This window comes from Acartia tonsa, chromosome 2 (assembly GCF_053477335.1).
Source record: "Acartia tonsa isolate MP-2025a chromosome 2, ASM5347733v1, whole genome shotgun sequence".
In the NCBI taxonomy this organism is placed as follows: domain Eukaryota; kingdom Metazoa; phylum Arthropoda; class Copepoda; order Calanoida; family Acartiidae; genus Acartia; species Acartia tonsa.
In genome coordinates, this window is record NC_137261.1 from 44,587,594 (window position 1) to 44,610,233 (window position 22,640).

The window sequence follows — 22,640 nt, forward strand, 5'->3', positions numbered from 1 at the left end:
TAAACATATACTTCTGATTTTTGTGAAGATTTCCTAAACCAGTCATCATCAAGTCCGTCGGTCTGTAATTTATGCTACAAAATATAAATATTATAACATATAAAACGCATACGTAAATGGATTCGTGATTTCCCCCTTAATTATTTATGACCACTAAGAATCTGCCCTTTAAATCCCTTTGCCATCCTTGTTTAGTTTGTTTTAAGAGATATATTAAATTTTTTTTAATATGTAAAGAGTCTTTTATAATACTTTGATTTCTATGATAACAATTTGCAGGTAAAGCTATAAGATCAATCTTAAAAATGTACAATGTTGTTGAAGGTTCGAAAACTGATAATTTCCCTAGGTTTATGTCAAATGTAATAGTTATTTATCGCAGCGTATTAAAGACAGCTTTCCAAGAATATTAAAATGAATAGGTATCATAACACTAAAACCCGTTTTATGATTCTTATTTAATATTTGTGGAACATTGTCTGTGATACGAAACTATACATTATTTTTCAGTATGGCTGAGAAATGTTTTTGATTCCCGGGAGGGAATAACCGGTTTTGAAGTACTGGAAAAAATACCTATCTTTAATAGCTCTGCTATGAGAACTAGTATTTTGTTCTTTGGATGTTTGTCTTCTTTGTTGGTGTATTTGTTCACTTACATTCACGTTTTCTTTGCTTTGCAGAGGTTGACTTGGATTTACTTAGTAAAAATAATCAATTTATTGCCTTTGTAGTACATTCAATTTTATGTAATGGGTAGTTTGGTAAAATTAATTTTTTTTAATGGATATAGGATATACCTGGATACAATGACACGGGAAAATTTATTGTGAACTTAGCTTGCAAGGTGGAGGATGGGAGGTATCGTTAATTTAAAAAGCTCAGAGTACAAGAAAATCTAGTGCAATATCCAAGTAATAATAAATCGATTGTTTTGATTATAATATTTCCTACAAAAAATTTCTTAACCTGTTAAATGCACTATATTCCTCTTTTATCAATTTAATATCTTTTCCAGTATGGCTTCAAAACCGATTAGTATCCGCTGGATTAGAACCAGTTCTCAGCCATACTGAAAAATCATGTAAAGCATCATATTACAGGCAATTTTCTACTAATAATAAAATAAAAATCAATAGTTTGTTAGCCTGGACCGTCGGCCCCTTGGGTCTAACAAAACTGATTTTAATAAATATTTTTTAAAATTTAAATATCCGTTGAAATCTGTCTTTAACGATTTGATAAGTAGCTATTAAGTTTACCTGTTTTCTTGGAAGCTTTGTAGTTATTGGTGGATCCAAAGCTCAGTGATTGCTCCAAAGATTTCCTGGAGGGCGGGGAACTGCGTTGCTGGTTATTTCTTGGAGACTGACGTGGAGAAAATGTTTGTAGGGATAATGATAGGTTGAGATAACCTACAACTCCTTTGTCAGATACTATTGTTAGCTCTTCTTTCTTTCTCTGAATATAAATAATAATTCATAATATCACATTCAGCTAATGAACTACCCAATCAAAATTCGATAAATGTCCCCAATATTGTTAAACCAACGAATAAAAAAAATGTTATAATTAAACTTAGGGGACTAGCGAGCGAGATCTTAACCACAAAAACCTTATTACATAATGAAATAACCTACCTTAACGCTATTGTTATCAGCCTGTAGGTAAAGAACTTGATCTAACCCAAGAGTACAAACTCCAACTTGTTGCTGGTTAACTCCAACAAAGGATATCACATTTATCTATTAAGTTACAATCTTTGATTCAAAAAAAGAAAATGCCTCAAAAACAAGATATTTGAGTCAATAAGTAGCACAGAATTTGAAGTTAACATATAAAAAAACCTTGTAAACTAAAGTTCTTTTACGTTGTGACACAGTGCCACTACTTATATGGACAATAGAGATAATCTAGAGACACACTCTCTAAACCAGCCAATAGGATAACAAGAACAATACAGCCATGTTAGACGTTAGTGCATGGTTGAAATATTTACAGATTTTGACAAAAAAGGAAATATGTGAATAGTCGCGTTTCTAGGGATACAGCTTTTCTTGGGTAAATTATATCGAGTAAAAATTTCTTCTCTATATAGTATTTAATAACGAGAAGCATGTCACAAAAATTAAATATGAGCAGGCGAATTTCTTAGGATAAAGTTGGCGTTCTAAAAAATAAATTGTCGAAAAATTTCGTCACTGAACGTCGTTAAATGGAACGTATAAATAAAAAAAAGTGTTTGTCTGCTTAAATTTCATTTTAACTTTAACAAAGTGTTTATAGAGTAATAGATTGATAAGAAACAATTAAAATATTTATCTCAAAGAATTTCCTTAAGTTTATATTCCATAAAAACAGCTGTTAGCTGGACTTGACTCGACATGAAGTTATATTCCATGCTACCATCAGTGATAGGAACAAGTTCCCCTGCGGGCGCTCTTGTCACTTCTGTTGTTATTCTAAAAGATATTAATCTGTAATAACTTTAAAATCCAAAAGAGATTTTAAGGGATAAGACAATGTACGATAAATGGATAGACATTTTACATCCCAAACTTACCAATTTTGTAAGGTTTTAAAAATTGGTACAAAAGTTTGGACACTCATAGTTTATACATCCCAATGGAGTTTTAATAAGGGTCCCCAAAGACAACGAACATGTTTAGAACTATTAAGAAACTGCGATATTGGGAAAACTTAGGTATCCTTAATTATAATATGATAAACAAAATTAAACCTTCTCTAGATTTAAACTTAAAATTGAAAAGTATACCTAAACACTGACAGTTTTAACAACTGATTCAAGTTTTAATATCATTTATAAAAAAAAATTAAGCTAACAAATGGGAGAATGTTATTAAACTTTGGGTACCACTTATATTTTTCAGTCCTCTTACCTCTCTTACTCAAAGTCATGGCTTTTTATCGTTTTTAATGTTGTTTATGATGTGTCTGTCTGTCTGTCTGTCTGTCTGTCTGTCTATCTATCTATCTATCTATCTATCTATCTATCCCACCTTACCTGGAACTAGAAAGATGAGGGTATTCATACCAGAGAACAATATTAGAATAATTATGAAGCATCCTAATGTTCTCCACAGAAATTATCATTTTTCTTGGAAGTTTCACGTCAGGGGCAAATTCAAAAGTATTCTGCGGATTTCTTTGTTAGACAAAACATATAAGTAACAATGATAATTGAGTTCATTGAAAGCGCAGCAACAAAGTCAAATTCTCCTCTTTAAAGTTCGCCCCTAGAGGCCTCTAGATACTAATATTTTATCCCACTAGTGCATGATCCTTTAATTTTTAAAAACAAAGAAAATTTCCTGATTTGAAGATGGTCTTGAAATGGGCGGAGATTTATAATCAGTTTCATCCCCAGGAAGGAGGGAGGACTCTTCGGGGACAATAGAAGCTTCCCTGGGTAGTTTGGTGGGCGGAGATTGGGGGAACAGTTGCTCTGGACCTTGAAAATGAAAACGAACTTTATTATTCTATAAAATAGTTACAATTCCTTAAATAAAAAGGGCAGGGTGCGTGTCTTTGGACCTAAAGGTTTTTCTTGACAAAAAAGCTTCTGGAAATTTAACAATCCCAAAAGAATTTATTCAAGAAAAAAAAAATAAAGAATACCCTTAAAACGCAAAAAAATGGTATACCTCTTTCTTTCTGTGGTAAAAATTCCGGGACAACTCTTCCTTCGAGGCTGATATCCCGCCCTGTATCTCTTTGGGTGGGATTTGAACCTGTAACAGTTGCGGATGGTTGATTAGTGCTCCCAGTCCCTATAAATGTTGTCATAAAATAATAAATATAACTCTAACTAGTAATATTGGAAATTTTGGTTTAGTGACGTAAGATTGCCTGATTAGCAAAAGGTCCAAACACAAGTTTAAAACCATTTCAGGGAGGATTACTAAACCCTCCCAAGAAAAAATCAAGACTGAAAAAATTGTATAGGAAGGCCGACTTTCCCCTCCCCTTGATGACCTCTAGGGGCAAATAAATTGATACACCACATTATTACAGTAGGTGACGACTAACCACGAATAAACTATGGTTCATCAAACAATCAATGGTAAGTAGATATAACTTTCTCGGTGTCTTATTTTTAATATTATTTCTGTGCTGGCTAAGCCACAAACCTAAATGTTTCAATGTTAAGGAAAGAAAACGAGCACCCCTCCTGGTCAACTATTCATCTGTACCTGTAACTCTGCCTGTACCATGAAGTTTAGGCTATAAAAGTTTTCTGGAATTTTAATAAATATAATAGATTTGAAATCTGCATAAAACTTTAAGGAATTTTTATAAAATTCGTTTTTTGTATAATTCTTTATCTATAAGCGCAAATACAAATTAAGTTAAATAATTTTGACATCTGTGATTGGTGGATTGAAAACTATCTGCGCTCTGATTGGAGAAGCTTAAGTGACGTACATCATTCAACCAATTAGAGCACAGGTAGTTTCCAATCCACCTATCCTATTGGTCAAAATTTATTAACTAAAATTGGATTTGCGCTTTTAAATAATGAATTATATAAAAAACGAATTTTATAAAAAATCCTTAAAATTTTATGCAGATTTCAAATCTATTATATTTATTAAAATTCCGGAAAACTTTTATAGCCTAATGAAGATGTTATAGTAAAATTATTTAATATATTTTCTTTCTTTCTGTTAAATTACAAAAAATATTAAGCAAAATTTTAAAACTTATCAAACCATTTCAGAAAGATAATTCAATTTTTAACTCCGTGTAGCCACCTCATGTTCCATAGCTGGCTCAAGACCAAGGAGGAAAATGAAAAGTAAGCTTTCTTATAAAAAATTGTAATACAAAATTCCTTAATTTTTAATTCAATTGAACAATTATCAAATTTTGTTATCAATTCAGAATGTGACTGCCATATGAAAGATTGTGTAGCTGCATTAAATTAATCTATCTTATTGCAAGAAGTGCTTGGTTGCATAAGAATCAAGGTAACTACCTATAATACCTACCTAAAAGAACATTTATAAACTTTTTAATAATTTGTTACTGTGTCCTTAAAAAGAAATCAATATTTAGACTACAAGCTGTGTACCTGAAAAGCTGGTCAAATAATTGTTAACTGTGTACCTATTAGGTAATAATCAAATAAAAATGTATTTTTTATCATTAATTTTATATCATTAAAATCTTAGCCTAAACATATTGTTCAATTTAGATGTTTGTTGTGCTGTACCTGATATTTTATGTTGGCATAGCAGCCTTCTTACCCTTCTCTGGTAAATATTTAATAAAGAAAAATTCAAATTCAAATACCCAGAGACAGTTAAATTTTAATAAAAAGAAAAGAAAAAAAATATTTAATCTTTTAAAAAATTCTTTTTTTAATAACTGCATGCTCTTTTCCTTTTTAGTCATTACGAGCGCAGTGTGTTTGAGTAAAATTACCAACCCAGGCAACTTAATATACCCCCAGAGGTAAATTTATTATTGTATATGTATTTTATGTTTTAAGCTCCAAGTTTATTCCATAGTGTTATACTTTACAAATTTATTTTATCATCTATTCTTTTAAAATTTTATATTTTAATTTTTATATTATCCTTTTACAAAACATAAATTCTTTTTTTAGTTTTGTGAAAGCATAGCTGAGATGTTCTTCTTCTATTTCAAAGTTAAAATGCTGTCCACAGACAATGTTAACCATGCCTGTTCCTTGTCCACCGGAGCTGCCTGCTGAAGCAGGGCGGATGCAACCCTCCTACAAATTCCCAGGTTGCACAATATCTTTGTACAAGAGTTTTTAACATTTTTGTACAAAAAAGTAATGTTTCATGTTCTGTAGAGCTATTTTTCCTTTACTCTGTCCGTCTGTATGTCCGTCATGATTCAATATTATTAATTCTATGAACATTCCTAAAGATCCAGTTTTTGTTGGCTGTGGATTTTGAATTTCAACATTCTCAGCTTGCGCATTTCCTACAGGTGGAGTTTCTATTGTTCTAAACGCAGATTCGTGTAAATTAATTTGCGGATTTTGTATTTCTTCAGCAGTAGCTGTGGTTGAAGGTTGTTGAGGTAATTGTTGTTGATTTTGTGGTTGTTGTTGCTGTGCTTGATTATATTGTTGCTGCGCTATTATACTTTGCTGATGAATACTCTCAGATATGGCATCTGAAAGTTCACCTAAAAAAAAAATCTTTCACAGATTGGAAGAACAGAAATGCTTAAAATAGTTCGTCATCCAAAACCAACTACATACTATTCACCAACATAATAACACGTAGCGCGTACACGCATAAATAACCAGAGTTTTAAGAAATCTTAATATGATCTGGTGAATAAGAAAGTTGTACCTTCTGATACATGTGATAGATCAATGCTCTGATGATCTATAGCTGAAGGTGATGGGTTGTGAGGTAGTATGTCCAAATATAAAAATATCATCAGATATGGATAATGTCCATCCTTGTCTCTAAAATAAAACAAAGGGGATAATTTTTTCCTGTATTTTGCGTAAAGTTGTGTATTACTGTTTAGTCAAATGCGCTAATTAAGTCAAACTGTTTTTAATGTTGACAATTTCATATATATGCATTTGGTTTAGTATTATCACTTAAAATAAACATTTAGAACTTGTATGAGTCAGTACCACATCGCGTCATCACCCAATAACTTGTCTAAAGCGTGACACTAATAGTAATAATGGTTAGACTTAGAATGCATTAGCCCGTATACAGTTATGTACAATTATAAGATTAAAACCAGTTATTTTAGCCACGAGGTGCCAAAGGCACGGGCTAAAATAACTGGTTTTAATCTTATAATTGTACATTTTTATATTCGTATAAACTGGATATAATACGATGCTAGACATAGTTTTTTCGTATGGATGAGGAGAACCGGTTCCTATCCACCGGATCTAATGAATACGAGAAAATGTTTTCTGTCGGACAGACGGGCATACTCAATTTAAAGAATGGATACCTATATGGATATATTTAAAGGGTATCATTATTTTATCCAGCTGCGAGTATCACTTTATTAGAGTACACGAAACTCTGGTGCAACATCCAAGTAATAATATATCAATTATTAATAGTGTATCTGCACTAAAGAAATGTACTGACAAACTAACCTAGGAGTTGTGAGGTTGTAAGAAGCAATAACTGGACACTCTCCTGTATATTGAACAGGAAAATTACCAGAATCGAAATTCAATCTACTGGAAATATCTATATCTGCGGTGCCTACAAAAAAAGTTTTATAGTTTTAATTCTTTGCAATTAATTGAAAATGGGTATCAGACCCAACTGCTAGTTAACTAGCATAAAACATGTGAAAAATACCTAATAAAAAGTTTCTCATTGAGTCTTACGTAATGTTTTATCTATTTAAAAATAATTTAACAAAGGAAGTGGTGTGAATACAGAAAAAATTAGGGATATTGTTTTTGTTGATTACTAGTAGTTGCCATAAAGAGTTTATTGTTAAAATCCCGATTCCTTGTCCCTGATAGCAATAAAAGTGCTTAATGCGAACATCTATACAACTAAAATTCATTTAAGAACAAGAAACCGACAATAACTTGAAATCGTTTATAGGTCTTTTCGTTCATCCAGTAGGAGGGTTTGAATGGGGGGTAAAGAGAGTGAAAGGGGAGAATTGTTCTTTTAACCGGCTGCAACTTAATTAGTGGACTGGTTTAAGATCCAAGTAATAATACATCCATTATGCTTACCTACAACTTTATCGTATTGAATAATGTTCATTTGTATGCCATACGAGGACAAGAAAGCTACAAGATTTTGTTTGTTGGAATTCAACTTGGCAGTGGCTATTTCTCCAGGACTGGCTTCCAGTTCTGTACCTGAATTATTTTATGAATTTTATGCTTTCCCTCGAAGAATATATCGAGCACTGAATCCTCCCTACCACCTATCATATAACAATAACCCCATTCCCCCCTTTTTTCAAATTATTTAAAAATATTTGGGGGGCGGGGGGTGTTTTACTAGGCACTTTGAGGGAAACCGCCACACTTATTCTAATTATGTTAAAATGACTAAAATAATTGTCGAAGTACAAGCTAACAACATCTTTAATAAAAATAGAACAGTTAAGTTTAATACATTAAAATAAAAAATCTTTGCAAAAGGTAACGAAAGTAAAAGAAAATTTGTAATTAAAAAAGAAAGTTGTTATCTTTTACTTAAACATTACATTAGCGTATAAGCATTAAGTACCTAAATAAATGTTCATGCAATAAAGAAATAATGTTACCTAATAAATCATAAACTATCTTAAACTCGTCTTTAATATCAGGATCTGTATTCAACTAAAATATTAAATAATCAGTGTAAGGCACAAAAGTATTGCTTAATTTAACCCACTTACAATTGACAGAAATAAACAAGCAATATATTCTTTATTAGATTAGGGCATTTTTTAATAAGAAATAAAAATCTAGTAGTTTTTAACAAATTATCCTTAAAAACTTCTTTTTCCGTTGCATATGATTTTGGAAATATAACTATACTAACATCAAATTCTAAGGACATTATTCTGACTAAATGACTATAAATACAGTAAGCTTCTAAACGGCTGGCAGCAAAGTCCCTATACACATATCATTAGAACCGCAATTAAGAGATCTAAAAGAAACAAGAAATTGTTTTTAACTAAAATTTCACAGGAATGCCCTAGAAAACAAAAGTGCGAGAAACTTTTTTTTTACGCGTTTTTGTGTGCTGTATATTACTTGTGCTTTTTTTGTACTTGGGTGTTATAACAGATTTCTTATAGACCTTTTCATTCCGGTTCTAATGATATGCGTACACTGGCTGTCTGCAATTAAACTTTTAAAGTTATTTAGTAAAATTAATCCCCTTGGAAACATGTTAAGAAGAAATATTCTTGTACTTTAAAAACGTGTATGTCAAATGTTTTACTAAAATCTAAATGAAAATCCTGCTATAAATGAACTGAATTAAAATGTAATCTGTTAAAAATGATCAATTTAAATATTTTCCAATGTCATAAAGTAAAATCGTTTCCGTTACTTTGTTCTTAAATTATTATTGTACTAAAGGTTCTTAAAACTTAAAACATGTAAATAAACTCCTTGTATAGGTATCAACCTGTTTAATATTTATTCAATAAAACTGAATATGAAACAGTATAAAGAGAGAAATTTTTTCGCGTGTTTCCGTAAAGTTGAGTGTTTGGTTGTAGTCAAATGCTCTGATTAGGTCAAACTGTTCTTAATTATAGACCATTTTACATAGCATAATTAAGAACACTTGGATTTAATAAGTGCATTTGACTTTTTTTTTAATTACACGAACAAAATTACTCCCTTATACATAAATATTTTCTTTTGCGTCCAATTGTGGTATCCGCCTAGGATAAATGGCAGACACCAGAGTTCAAATGACTACGGCAGTGTGAACAGACGTGGACACCTATACTATAGAGAAGCTACGCTTCTCTAGCAATCACTAAATAATAAACAGAGTCTATTCAGTTGTTCCTTTATTGAAGGTCTAAGGATTACTAACGTTATATACAACAAACAATAACTACACAGATAGGAATAAATAGTCATAAATAAAAGCAATATAATACATATACAATAGTCAGTTTGGGCAATAATGATCCCCCATCCCTGGAAAGGGTGGGGGGAATTAACAATACAGCTTAACCATAATAAGGCTGTCAGAATCAATCATTAATTTTAGGCATAGGGAGGGGGTCGGCAGACCCCTTCCCCAGGACTCGGGGGAGGGCCTTTGGCCCTTTCCCGAACCCCGGTCAGGGTTGCCATAGGCATGGCTCACGGTTGCCGAATACCACAACTCTCCCCTCGGAAGGCTGGGAGGGGGTCTCCCTGCCAGACTTCCGACAGTGGTTGAGGCCTTCGGCCCGCTCCTTAGGGCTAAGATATATACAAACGATAATGATTCAATGGAATCCTAGTGGTGATTTTCAGGGCTGATGGGCTCCCAACGTGGGATAGAAGGTAGAGGCTGGCTTTGGTTGGACACGTAGCTCGGCGCCAGCAGGTGTCAGGTTGGCGTGGGGCACAGCCGCTGCGGGGCCGGTCAGTAACGGGGCATTCTGGTTGTTGTTGGCAGCGGCTGGGGCACTGGCTACCAAGTTGACCGTCTGAGCGACAGCCTGGCCTCCCGAGGGGCCGCGGGGCTTTCCAGAGGGTGGTCCAGGCCTGCCTGGGCGGTCATGCCCGCTATTGGCTGATTGCATGGACACCATTTCCTCGGCTGCTTCCCGGCCGATAGGAATGGCATTCCAGTCTACTGAAAAGTCCCGGGACTTGGCATGGGTGAGTCTGGCTCTGGCCAAGGCCTTACGGTACAAGGTTGGATGGTACAGGAACACTTGTGACATCGCATTCATGGCGGCCCGTACACCTCCTTGTGCGGCTGCCAGGGAAATGATGGTTAAATCCCCCAGCAGTTTGAGAATCAACAACAGCAAACACAGTATGGCTGCGCCATCTCCCCACTCGTGAATAGCTTGTCTGAACCCAGCCCAGACATCCAGGGCGGCTTCTCCTTCCTCCGCCAGTCGGTCGATATTGTAGGACACGATCCCATGGTCTCCGGTGGCCGAACAGCTACCTTGCTGAACGCATGAGCCATAAGACAGGCCGGTCAGCATGGCGGCTTTATACGCTGGGAACGCTAGCAGCTGCTGCCAGTCGTTCAGCTCAGCCTGCGAATACAAGCCTCCCGAACTAAAGTCATCCAAAGGTTCTGTCAGCAGCTGCTTGGGCGTATCCAGCGGGGGTGGCCTCTTCTTAGGTGCGGGGGTTAACTCTATCCAGCCTTCCTCCACGTGCACAGTTAGGGGGTAGGTGGAGGAGCAGGGAATCTTGGTGGCGTGGCCGCTATACACCTTTGTCACGGCGTCTACGAATCCTGTGGGTTCCACTGGTACTTTGTCCCAACATTCATTGCTCTCACGGACAACATATTTGTTGCGTTGGCAGGTATGCTGGAGCAGTACATCTCCCCTCAGCACAGAGAACGTGCTCCCCTGGACACGCACCGGGTGGGCCGGGTCTAGTTGCTGGAGCTTCCAGCAATTGGCCACTACTTCTTCTGCCGCTAAGCTTCTCATTCGTGTCTCCAGGGTAAATCCAATGTAACCTGCATGTATCTGGGCCTGCAGGGGGACATCCACATCCCTGGCCGATACTCTGGGCAGCGCTGCCGCGGCCGGGTCAGCTGCCACGAACAATGCTGGGTGGTTGGTGGCATGGGCCTCAAAGTCGCAGTTACTATTGAGGTGGGGGTGGTCATGTTGATGAAGAACTGGGCTTGATGGTCATCCAGGAACGCATCCATCACTAGGCTAGGCTGGAGGCTGCGGATCAGCCTCAAGGGGCAATCTCTCCCCAGGTGGTCCCACACGTAGGTGGCCTCCCCAGTAATGCAAGACAGCTCAGAATGGGGACATTCTAGGGTCAGGTGGTCAGATTGGGACTCCACCCGTCCATCCTCCACTACATAGGTCTCTTCCTTGACCAGCAGCCGTCGTTCCTGGAGCACTAATTCATTGCGGTACAGCTGGCCCTCGAAATGGACGTCCTCCCCTTCACAACCCACCCCCTCGGGGCTGTTGACCAAGGCACCCACCATATCGAGGGTGAAGAACAGGGGATGGTTCAGCTGGAACGTCAGTGGCTGGGTCTTGCCTGGCAGCGTGTAGACTCGGGTCCTGGCCAGGTCTCAGCACGTTTCTGGATCAATCTTGGTTGGCCTCATGAGGGTGGGGACCGAGGTCACCTTGAGGTGACCCCATACCCCACACCTAAATGTCCAATGGGACACGGTGAGCTGACAGCTATATCCTGTTGTTTCCCTAATCTTGACTTGCTGCAGGACATGTACCTCGTGGCCCAAGGGCACCTCCTGGTGTAGCGGTTCCGTGCTACACATCTTCTCCTTGTTGTAGGCTGTGACGTGGGTGGGGTTGGCGCAGTCCCACCCTACCAGGACGTAGCTAGTTGTAGGCCACACGGCTGCGAGCAGTAGTCCCCACAGAACCATCCACCAGTGTGAGAAGCTACCAGACAGCCATCGACCTCGCACACGCGGCTGGGGATCTTCGGCTCGGGCCACGGCTGCTTCTTGGGGCTGGACACGGCTGGGTTGCTCCTGGCTAGATACAAATTTCCATTGAGCGTTATCTTTGGGTGCCCGGGGCATCCTGATACCCTCCCCAATGACAGACTGACAGGCGACTGGCGCCTGCCTGGGTGTCGGCTCCCCTAGCCCCAAGGGGTCCCTTCCCTTGTCCATGGCATGCCCAGTGGCATGGGGCTGAAGTGCGTGTGGCACAGGCTCGCCCTGGATTACGTCCCTCCCCTGCCCTAGGAACTCAGGTGCATGGGGCACAAGCAAGTCCTTATATCCCCAAATTTCAATCTCCCCAGCCTCTGGTGCAGGAGGCACAGGCAAGGCTGGAGGGTTACAATACTTTGGATACAATACATTTGTCAAATTTAACTTATCCTGGCTCGACTGGAAATGATGGGCAGCTGGGTTCCCTCGGCTGGCAGTGGGCGCTGGATGGTGTATGGCTGGGCTCTCCCTACGGGCTGGTGGCGCTGGCTGACTGGGGGTGACGGGTGTCACCCCTTCCTCTGGGGCTGCTGGCTCATTCCAGGATCCAGGTATCTCGGTGGCGGCGACGGTTGTCGCCCCAGGCACCAGGGTGGGGGCGCTGGATAGCACCCCCCAGTCATCGCAGGTGGCGGCGCCGGATGGCGCCCCATACATCGACTCCGATGCGCTGGCTAGCGCCTCCTGCCTCTCTCGTTCAACGGCCGCCAGGGCCTCTCCGTACACCGTCTCAGTGACGCTGGGTAGCGCCCCTCCACTCTTGCTGGGTAGGCTCGGTCGGGCAGGCCCCATCATGTTGAGGCTGAAGGGCTGGGGCCTCAGGACTTCTGGCTCGGTGATGTTGTTGGGCTGCACAAACTCCGGCCCCAGGTGGTTGAGGCTGAAGCCCAGGCCAACCTGGTTGGGTTCAGCTGCTCCTCCCAGTACGTTGATTCTAGCTGGGACGGTTCCAAACTGCGGCATTCCGTCGGCTCGGCCCGCTGCGTTGGGGGCGGCTGCTTGCTGGGGTGTTGCTGGGGGCGCGCTCCCTTCCATGTTGGCTACTCTGCTGGGCTTTCCTGGGGGAGCGCCCTTGTCCACAGTGCGCCTCCGGCCGGCTACCTGGTCCCAGTCGGCTCTGCACTCAGCCGCCGTATGGCCGGCATAGTGGCAACGGTCGCACTTGGCAGGACGGTCACGGCGTGGCTGGGTGCGTCTCTCTTCTAGGCTGACCTCCATAGGCGTCGGACAGTCTCGGGCTCGGTGGCCTTTCCCTTGGCAGCGGTAACAGCGGCCTGAAGTCTTGTCATCTGGGGCGACCTTCCCCATCTGGTGGAGACCCGGAGCCAAGGCGCCAATCTCCATTGGCTCCGACTCATCGTAGTGGGGCAACTGGACGCTGGCTGATCCCGTGAGCCCGTCGGTGGCGTCCACTAGGCACACACCCTCCTTCAGCTGCTTGGTGATCATTGTGACGGTAAACATGGCTCGCCTCGTGTACTCAGGTACCGAGGCGATCTCATGACTCATCATTTCACGTTTCACATTAGCGTTACAAATGCCACGATTTAATTCGTCTATCAACAATTCAAGGTCCTCATGGCTATAGGCCTCCCTATACAAGGCACACTTTGTGGATATGTATGCTTGTATAGGTTCTGTCGAGTGTTGCCTGTAATCCCTGAAGGCTTGCTTCAAAGTCTGGGATTCAAAGGCTGGACGAAATAACATTTCACACTCGGCCTTGACTTGTTCGTATGTCAAGGCTTGGCCTGCCTCGCCAAACAGATGAGAGGCCATCTCCGCCGCTTGCCCCACCAGTGACAGTAAAAGGGCGTTGCGGCGGTTTAGTGTGTCATGGGGAGGCACACGGTAAGCCGCCCATGACATCTCGAGTCTCCGGATGTGGGAACTCCAGGATTGCTTGGGCGGTCCTCTATACTCCGGCAGGTTACTCAGCATCAGCTTGCGGTACTCGGCTGGAGCCGGTTGGGGATCATCCTGGAGCCATCCTTGGGCTTGGTCGCCTCCTGGCGCTTGCGGCTGCTCCATCAGGTCAACGGTTCAGTGGCGGGACACGAAGTTTTAAGTCAATACTATAAATGGTTTACACTTGAGGCTTTCTAGCCTAGCAGCCAACTCTGTTTATCACAAAAGACAGTTGAACATGGTTTAAATATAAATTCATGACAATTTTATGTACCTTTTTGCTAGTTGCAATAAAAATTTTTTTTTTTGTTTTGTCTTGTTACATTTGCTCATCCTTTTTAAAAAAATTTTCTTGGTCAAACTTTTACTTAAAGACTGATCTGCAAAGCTGCACCTATACTGAAGTTTTTTCTAGAGCAAATGATTTAATAACTTGTTTAATTTGACCGTCCAACTTTCAAAAAATTTACAAAAAATCAATCAAAAATTTGCTAGTTTCAATTTGTGTTTTGTTACTAATGTACATGGACGAAAAAAAGTAAGATTTTATTTCAAAGGGATAGTTTCACGAAGTGCATTTTAAAAAAAAATAGTGAACTGTAAGTTTTTTTCTATTTTAAATAACGTAGTAGTGCATAATATAAAGTTATTGATTAAAATTAAAAGATTTGACCAGGGATTTTCCTTAAAAAATAAGTTTTTCATTTTTATTTTCAACTTCGTTGCATGTTATATATGGCAAAAACTTTTTTGTCTTAAATACAACTTTGGATAGCATTTACTAGTTAATAGAACTTTAAATTGTTTATACAACAAAATACACATAACAACAAAGAATGACCAATAAAATATTTAGTATAGTACTTAGAGTAAAGATCTTTTTATATGTCTTAGTAGAATATATTAGGCATTGGATAGATATGATTGTGATAAAGAATTTTAACATTGACCTGACCGAACTTTTTTTTATTTGACAATATCTAAAAAAGTTAGTGATTTGCAACATAAATTACATGAGAATGGTCTTTTTATATATGTATATATATATATATGTTGTATGGTTAGTTGGTATTTCCGCGTGAGATAATGTGTATATTGTAAGTAAACCAGACGGTTTTCTTTTTATTTTTTTAAAAAGAATCTATAGAAAACCTGTCTAATAATGAACCGGACGTTATTTTTTATGTTTTTTAAGTAACTTGTCCCAAGGGGAACCCCTGTTCAATTTTTTTTATAACTCTTGTGAAATATGTGGAAAAAGATTCTCTGATATTGGTGTTTTGGCTATACATATTTGAAAAAAATATAGACCATTCTCATGTAATTTATGTGGCAAATCACTTTAACTTTTTTAGATATTGTCAAATAAAAAAAGTTTGGTCTGGTCAATGTTAAAAATTCTTTAACATATAATCATATCTATCCAATGCCTAATATATTCTACTAAGACATATAAAAGTTCACTACTCTAAGTACCTTAACTCTTTAAATACACTTCGTAGAACTATCCCTTTCATTCTATTTTGTTATTTAAACTGCCCTACTTTGCATTTAATTAACCTTGTATAAACATATATCCTATTTATTCACTTTATTTGTTATCAATGTGTAACCATAGGGAATTTTAATTCTTTTTTTTATATGTAAAAATGCCTATAAAACATATATTAAGTAATAATTGACTTAAAATGCATATTTTGATAAATTTTAATTGCTATTTTTTTGTTTAGTTCCTGATGATGAGGGCAGTTTTGCCCTCGAAACGTTGAATAAATTTAAAAATTTGATGCCTTGAGTTTTTCTGTCTGAGGATTTTACATGTTGGGTCCGTTAACCATTCGTCTTACTTATCAACCAACCCTGTGACGGCCCAGTGTATCACGTATGTGATCCGTGTGAAGAACATCCTTGTGTAACTGTGATTTTAGAGTCGCCCCCCACCATGATGTCAGCCTCTCAAAACAACCCCATGGGCGACCAGACGCAGCAGACCATTCGGTTTCGATCACAGCCCCCACCCCCCCAACCTCAAAATATTCAGGATTTTAGTTCTGTTTGGCTAACCATTGATAACATTCTTAAAAAGAAATATCTTAGAACAGTAGATTGTCTCAAAAATTATTCCCAAACTAAGTCGCTGATTAATTTTTTAAAAGACTGTTTAGTTAAAAAAGTCTTTCCAAAAACATTTGAAATCAAATCAAACGTCGATAAAAGATTTTCTTCTAAAGCCCAAAATAAAATGAAAAGTCTTTTTACCAGTGTACAAACTGAACAATTGAAGTTGTCTATAAAAGAGCATCACATATTGGAATGTGAACTTCATAAGAAATTTTTAAATCTAAGTAGTGAAGTTTATCTTTATCTTGAAAGCTCTGAAATTGTTATTGTAAAAAAAGAATTAGATATTAGATTATCTAAGTTTCTTCTAAGTGAAAAAAACAAGTATAAGGCAAAACTTTTTAATCTACAAAATGTGAATAAACAAGATTTTATTAGCAATGAAATAAAACCTGCTGAGTCTGACAATAACACAACTAAAAAACGTAATCGCAGATTTATAAAACGTTCCAAATATAGGAGAAAAATGAAAAGGTTAAGTCAAAAACCTTTAGATGATTTGGTCATTAATTATTCTGACCATGTTTTAACATCAGATGAAATTTCGCTTTTCAACAAACATTTAAATTTCGTTCCTTTGCCAAAAAAGCTGAATATTACCAGCTTAAGTTATGATGTTAAGAGATTCTCTAGGTCAATGAGATGGAGGGAAGCCATTGATTTAAATCCCGATATTTTTAGTGAAAATTCTGATACAAATAATATACCAGAATTTAGCGTTCCTGTTAAAAAATTTAATCTACCTTCATGTCAGCCAACTAAAACTTTGTCTAATTTTCTGTATGGAATTGAAAGTGATTTAATGTTTAATCAAAAAAAGAAAGTCTTTCCCAATGTATCAAAAGGGGAAGAAATTGCCTTAAAAAATTTAATTGACAAACAAAAATCGGGTCACATTGTTTGTTTAAGAGCTGATAAAGGTGGTGCATCCACTATAGTAAATAGAAATGATTATATTTCAGCGATTGAAGGTGAACACCTCAGCTCAAAAATAACCAATCAGGATGGATCTGTTTTGTCTGTTTATAGACAAATAGATCAAGTAATGGTGAAAGTACACTACAACAGAATCAAGGAGGCCTTAGAGGATGCTGTTGTAGACGAGACTATTGACAAAAAGCTGGCTGACCAACTTTTGCCTGACCAACCAGCAGAAGCGCGAGGTTATGGCTTAATCAAAGTACACAAAGGTGTAGCAGAAGGTAAAAAAATTTCGCCCACTAGATTAGTGATAAGTGGGTGTTCCAGCAATACTGAAAATCTAAGTAGCTATTTAGATTTTAAAGCCAAACATATTCCCCCAATGCTTGATAGCCACATTTTAGATACCCCCGATTTACTACGTTTTCTTGATCAGCAAAATGAAAATATGGACCAATCAGAACAGGCTATATTGGTCAGTATTGATGTCGAGGCACTTTATCCTTCAATTCCTATCAATGAAGGGATACAAGCTTTTAAAGAAGCTTTAAGTGATAAGAAATATGGCGATTGTAATGTATCTATTCCTTTTTTAATTATGTTACTATCTTTTGTTCTAAAATTCAACTCGTTCATATTTAATGGATTGTATTATTTGCAAGAGTGGGGGACAGCCATTGGAACAAAAGTGGCACCAACATATGCCAATATTTTCATGGGAAAACTTGAATCCCAATTACTCACAGATTGGAAAGGCCGTCCCCCCTCTTGGTGGAAACGCTTTATTGATGACATTCTTTGTTTGTTTGTAGGAACAGAGGATGAACTTCTTGATTTTTTAAAATATATAAGTACATTTCATAACACTATTAAATTTACATGTGAATATCGTTTAAAAGATAAAATTGTAAAAACAAAATGGAAAAATGGCCAATTTATTGTTGAAAATTTTCCTATTTTAAATATTAGGCCCAGATCTGTTGATTTTTTAGACTGTAATATTTGGATAAATGAAAATAACAAATTTGAAACTGACCTTTTTGTAAAGGGATCAGATCGTGTAACCTATTTAAAGCCTCAAAGTGCACATGCACCATTTGTTACAAAAAATATTCCTTACAGCTTAGCCTATAGATTAAAACGAATTTGTTCTTCAAATGATAACTTTGTAATTAGATTAAAAGAACTTGAATGTAATTTATTAATTCGTGGATATAACTCTAAAGTTATAAAACATGCTTTTGAGAAAGTAAAGATTATTTCTCGCACACAAGCCTTACAAAAAGTTGTTCATGTAAAAAGTAACAGTAGACCTGTGTTTTGTTTAACATATGACCCTTGTATTGATTCTGTATCTAATTCTATGAAAAAACATTTCTCTTTAGCAAGTAAAGATCCAGTTTTTAAAAAAACTTTTCCTCTGATGCCAATGATAGGATATAAAAGAGCAAGAAATTTAGGTGAACACCTAATTCGAGCCAAGTTATATCCTACTCAGAGATACAACTTAAGAGAAAGAAATGGATTCTTTAAATGTAGCATAAGAATACCTGTGTAATCGAAGTCAAAATATTTCTGAACATGTTGCCAGTTTTTCTCAAAAAAAGTACCCAATCAAGTCAAATATTAAATGTTCAGATAATTTTGTAATTTATTCTATTCAGTGTAAACAATGTCCAATGCAATATGTTGGACAAACTTCTAATGCTGCCTCTGTTAGATTTAATGCTCATTCTTCGGATATTTTAAACAAAAAAATTTCAAAGCCAGTTGCCAAACATTTTAACAGTAGAAACCATTCATGGTCAGACATGGTTTTTACCCCTTTTGAAAAACTCCACAAAAAAGATAAAACTCTGTTGGATATCAGAGAAAAATATTGGATAAGAGAAAAAAAGACAGTTGAACATGGTTTAAATATAAATTCATGACAATTTTATGTACCTTTTTGCTAGTTGCAATAAAAATTTTTTTTTTTGTTTTGTCTTGTTACATTTGCTCATCCTTTTTAAAAAAATTTTCTTGGTCAAACTTTTACTTAAAGACTGATCTGCAAAGCTGCACCTATACTGAAGTTTTTTCTAGAGCAAATGATTTAATAACTTGTTTAATTTGACCGTCCAACTTTCAAAAAATTTACAAAAAATCAATCAAAAATTTGCCAGTTTCAATTTGTGTTTTGTTAATAATGTACATGGACGAAAAAAAGTAAGATTTTATTTCAAATTTAATTCTATTTTGTTATTTAAACTGCCCTACTTTGCATTTAATTAACCTTGTATAAACATATATCCTATTTATTCACTTTATTTGTTATCAATGTGTAACCATAGGGAATTTTAATTCTTTTTTTTATATGTAAAAATGCCTATAAAACATATATTAAGTAATAATTGACTTAAAATGCATATTTTGATAAATTTTAATTGCTATTTTTTTGTTTAGTTCCTGATGATGAGGGCAGTTTTGCCCTCGAAACGTTGAATAAATTTAAAAATTTGATGCCTTGAGTTTTTCTGTCTGAGGATTTTACATGTTGGGTCCTTTAACCATTCGTCTTACTTAACTACAAAGATGTAACTTAGATGTACCCAAAGTACTTGTCACTAGTTTTTTCTGAGTTGTAGAGTAGGCTGGTAGGGGTAGATAGCTGTTGAGGGTCTGAACTGCTGTCAGGAACTGATTGGGTTTTCCTTTATCACACTATAGATAGGAGGGAGAAGCTTGCAAGTCTTGTTTTCTAAAAATATCTCTGTTGGATGCTATGGAGTAGCTCCGCTCCTGTGTGTGTGTGTGTGTGCGTGAAATATCCTTTCCTTGCAACGCGCTTACGCACCGTCAGATCCGCGCACACAGGTAAAACGCGCACTTATCCCTCAACCCGCTCTCTCATTGGTCCGCTTTGTCTTATTCGTCCATTGAATTTTGTTATGCGTCCCGAACTCTGCTGCGCGACCCGTAAATGGCGCTCTGTTCTCCCGGTCGCTATCTCCACACCGTGGGCGGACTTAGTCAAGTGTGGGTAGGAGGGGGGAAGCGCGTGAGGGGACGGGGTAAAACCGTCCGTTCCCCCTATGGAGAGGGGGGAGTGCTGTGGGTTTGAGGTAACTGTGTGGTGAGGTAATTGTGCCCTTTTCCTTAATCCTGGGCTTGTTGTTATGTCACCTCGATTGTATTTTCTTCAATGGATGGTGGGCCCCCTCCCTTTCCGCTGGAATAAGGGGTTTATTTGTTGTGCTGGAGGCTTGGGGGGTTAGATTGTTTATCAATGCATTGTTATATTACATCTAGGTTCTATTTTTGGCCTTATCACAATACACAACAGATTTGCTTACCAAGCCTGTTCTATTTTTAGTTTTATCACAATACACAACAAATTGTTTACCAATCCTTGCTCATAAATCTATTGTTCAGCCTTCACACTAGGGTGGTAATCCCTACAATGTGATATAATATCTGCTTTTCTAGATGGGTGGCTGCGCTGTAGCCTCTCAGGATACTTGGAGTTGACGTAGTTTCCTCTGCTTGGTACACTACACTCGTATGTTCGCTCGCAGCTCGCAGCTATTTGGCTTGTTTCAGCCTGTCGGCGGCAGGGAATGTCCCGTCCTGCAGCGCCGTGTATCCGAATCCAGCTGGTGGCGGCAGGGAATGTCCCGTCCTGCAGCGCCGCTGGTTCGAATCCTTGGCTTGTTTCAGCCTGTCGGCGGCAGGGAATGTCCCGTCCTGCAGCGCCGTGTATCCAAATCCGGCTGGTGGCGGCAGGGAATGTCCCGTCCTGCAGCGCCGCTGGTTCGAATCCTGCTATCTCTTGCAGTAAATGTTGGCCTATTTTCAGCCGTTTACACTTAGTTGGCCTGTTTCAGCCCGTCCGCAGGCCTGTTTCAGCCCTTGAGCGCTCAATTCTCCATTAGATGTCGGCGCTTCTCGCGGTTCTCCGTCAAGTTTCGCTGCTCTCCGCAGTCTCTCGTCCGATCTCGCTACTCTCCGCAGCTCGGGTTCCGCCACACTTAGTGGTCTTTCGCTAGATTTCGCTTCCACAACTGCCGGATGCAGAGTTAGACCTTGCTATCCAGGGTGGGTAATTCAGGTTGCTTGTGTCAGTTTTGCCAGTTTCACTGCTGGGAGTACCTTAGCCTCAGCTGCGCGTCTGCTCTACACTTGTGGTTTGCCGTAATCTCACACAGCTGTCACCAAAAGTTGTGGTATCCGCCTAGGATAAATGGCAGACACCAGAGTTCAAATGACTACGGCAGTGTGAACAGACGTGGACACCTATACTATAGAGAAGCTACGCTTCTCTAGCAATCACTAAATAATAAACAGAGTCTATTCAGTTGTTCCTTTATTGAAGGTCTAAGGATTACTAACGTTATATACAACAAACAATAACTACACAGATAGGAATAAATAGTCATAAATAAAAGCAATATAATACATATACAATAGTCAGTTTGGGCAATAATGATCCCCCATCCCTGGAAAGGGTGGGGGGGAATTAACAATACAGCTTAACCATAATAAGGCTGTCAGAATCAATCATTAATTTTAGGCATAGGGAGGGGGTCGGCAGACCCCTTCCCCAGGACTCGGGGGAGGGCCTTTGGCCCTTCCCCGAACCCCGGTCAGGGTTGCCATAGGCATGGCTCACGGTTGCCGAATACCACACAATAACGTTTCCCACAAACAAAACCGGTTATAAACAGAAATTGTTTTTTATAGAAAACCACTAGCGACTAAGCTAGGGCTACCCCCACCCCCCTAATTTTCATTTAAATATTACTTTAATGAAGGAAAAGTAAAGCAATTTTTGATGGGGTGGGTGGGGGGTGGGGGGAGATTTTTATCTAGGGTCGATTTCTCTAAGTTGTAAATGAGAATTATATATGTTCAACAGCTAGCTTAGACAATAACAATAATCCTGTTACTTTTATTTAAGGATTATTAGAATAATTTAAATATTTCATTTGCACTAAAATAATATGTTTGCAGTTTTATTCGAACACGTAGAGGTCCGATGATCTAAGCTTACTGTATGTATTGTCATTGACATAGTCAATAGAGCAAAAACTTTTTACTTTGTCAATTACTTTCTCTTCTGAGGATAGAATATAAAGGAGGAGTCAGTTCTCTGTTAAAATTGATGAAAATGTATCACTACCAACACATTTCTACTTTTAATGTTATTAAAAAAAAAAAGACAACTGAAATAAATCTAATATATTTTTTAACTTAAAACAAGAACTTAAAAATAAAATGGTTTTCAAATTTCAATATTCCTTCTGGTTGTCTTAGATCATCGGAAGACGTAGTTTGTTTAGATTCTTACAATAGAATTACAATTTGGCAACATATAAAATTAAATATGTAGATACACATTTTCAACATAGATGTACCTAACATAGAATTTTGGGAGAGCTATTTTTTTTAATAGATTATCTAGCAATAAATTAATTTTAATTTTGATAAATCCGCACATAAACTTATCTATTAGTTGCAGGAAACATTCAAACACACAAATACACACACACACAATGGGTA

The 22,640-nt window shown here is 37.9% G+C and overlaps 1 protein-coding gene and 1 long non-coding RNA gene across 2 annotated transcripts in view; one reads left to right on the top strand and one right to left on the bottom strand.

Moving 5' to 3' along the window:
• The window catches only part of LOC145312573 (uncharacterized), a 40,341-nt gene that overhangs the window by 12,393 nt on the left and 5,308 nt on the right, over positions 1-22,640 (bottom strand). The window contains exons 8-19 of the mRNA XM_080151828.1: positions 8,284-8,338; positions 7,742-7,870; positions 7,139-7,250; positions 6,357-6,475; positions 5,916-6,186; positions 3,666-3,790; positions 3,333-3,472; positions 3,026-3,156; positions 2,336-2,462; positions 1,641-1,745; positions 1,263-1,461; positions 577-700 (exon numbers count right to left, since the gene is read on the bottom strand). Of these exons, the coding sequence (XP_080007954.1) occupies positions 577-700; positions 1,263-1,461; positions 1,641-1,745; positions 2,336-2,462; positions 3,026-3,156; positions 3,333-3,472; positions 3,666-3,790; positions 5,916-6,186; positions 6,357-6,475; positions 7,139-7,250; positions 7,742-7,870; positions 8,284-8,338 (1,637 nt within the window). The remainder of the gene's footprint in view (positions 1-576; positions 701-1,262; positions 1,462-1,640; positions 1,746-2,335; positions 2,463-3,025; positions 3,157-3,332; positions 3,473-3,665; positions 3,791-5,915; positions 6,187-6,356; positions 6,476-7,138; positions 7,251-7,741; positions 7,871-8,283; positions 8,339-22,640) is intronic.
• On the top strand, positions 4,697-5,776 carry LOC145312817 (uncharacterized). The gene is made up of 6 exons (XR_013877132.1): positions 4,697-4,819; positions 4,906-4,991; positions 5,080-5,137; positions 5,219-5,279; positions 5,415-5,478; positions 5,633-5,776. It is a non-coding gene; the product is annotated as an uncharacterized LOC145312817 (long non-coding RNA).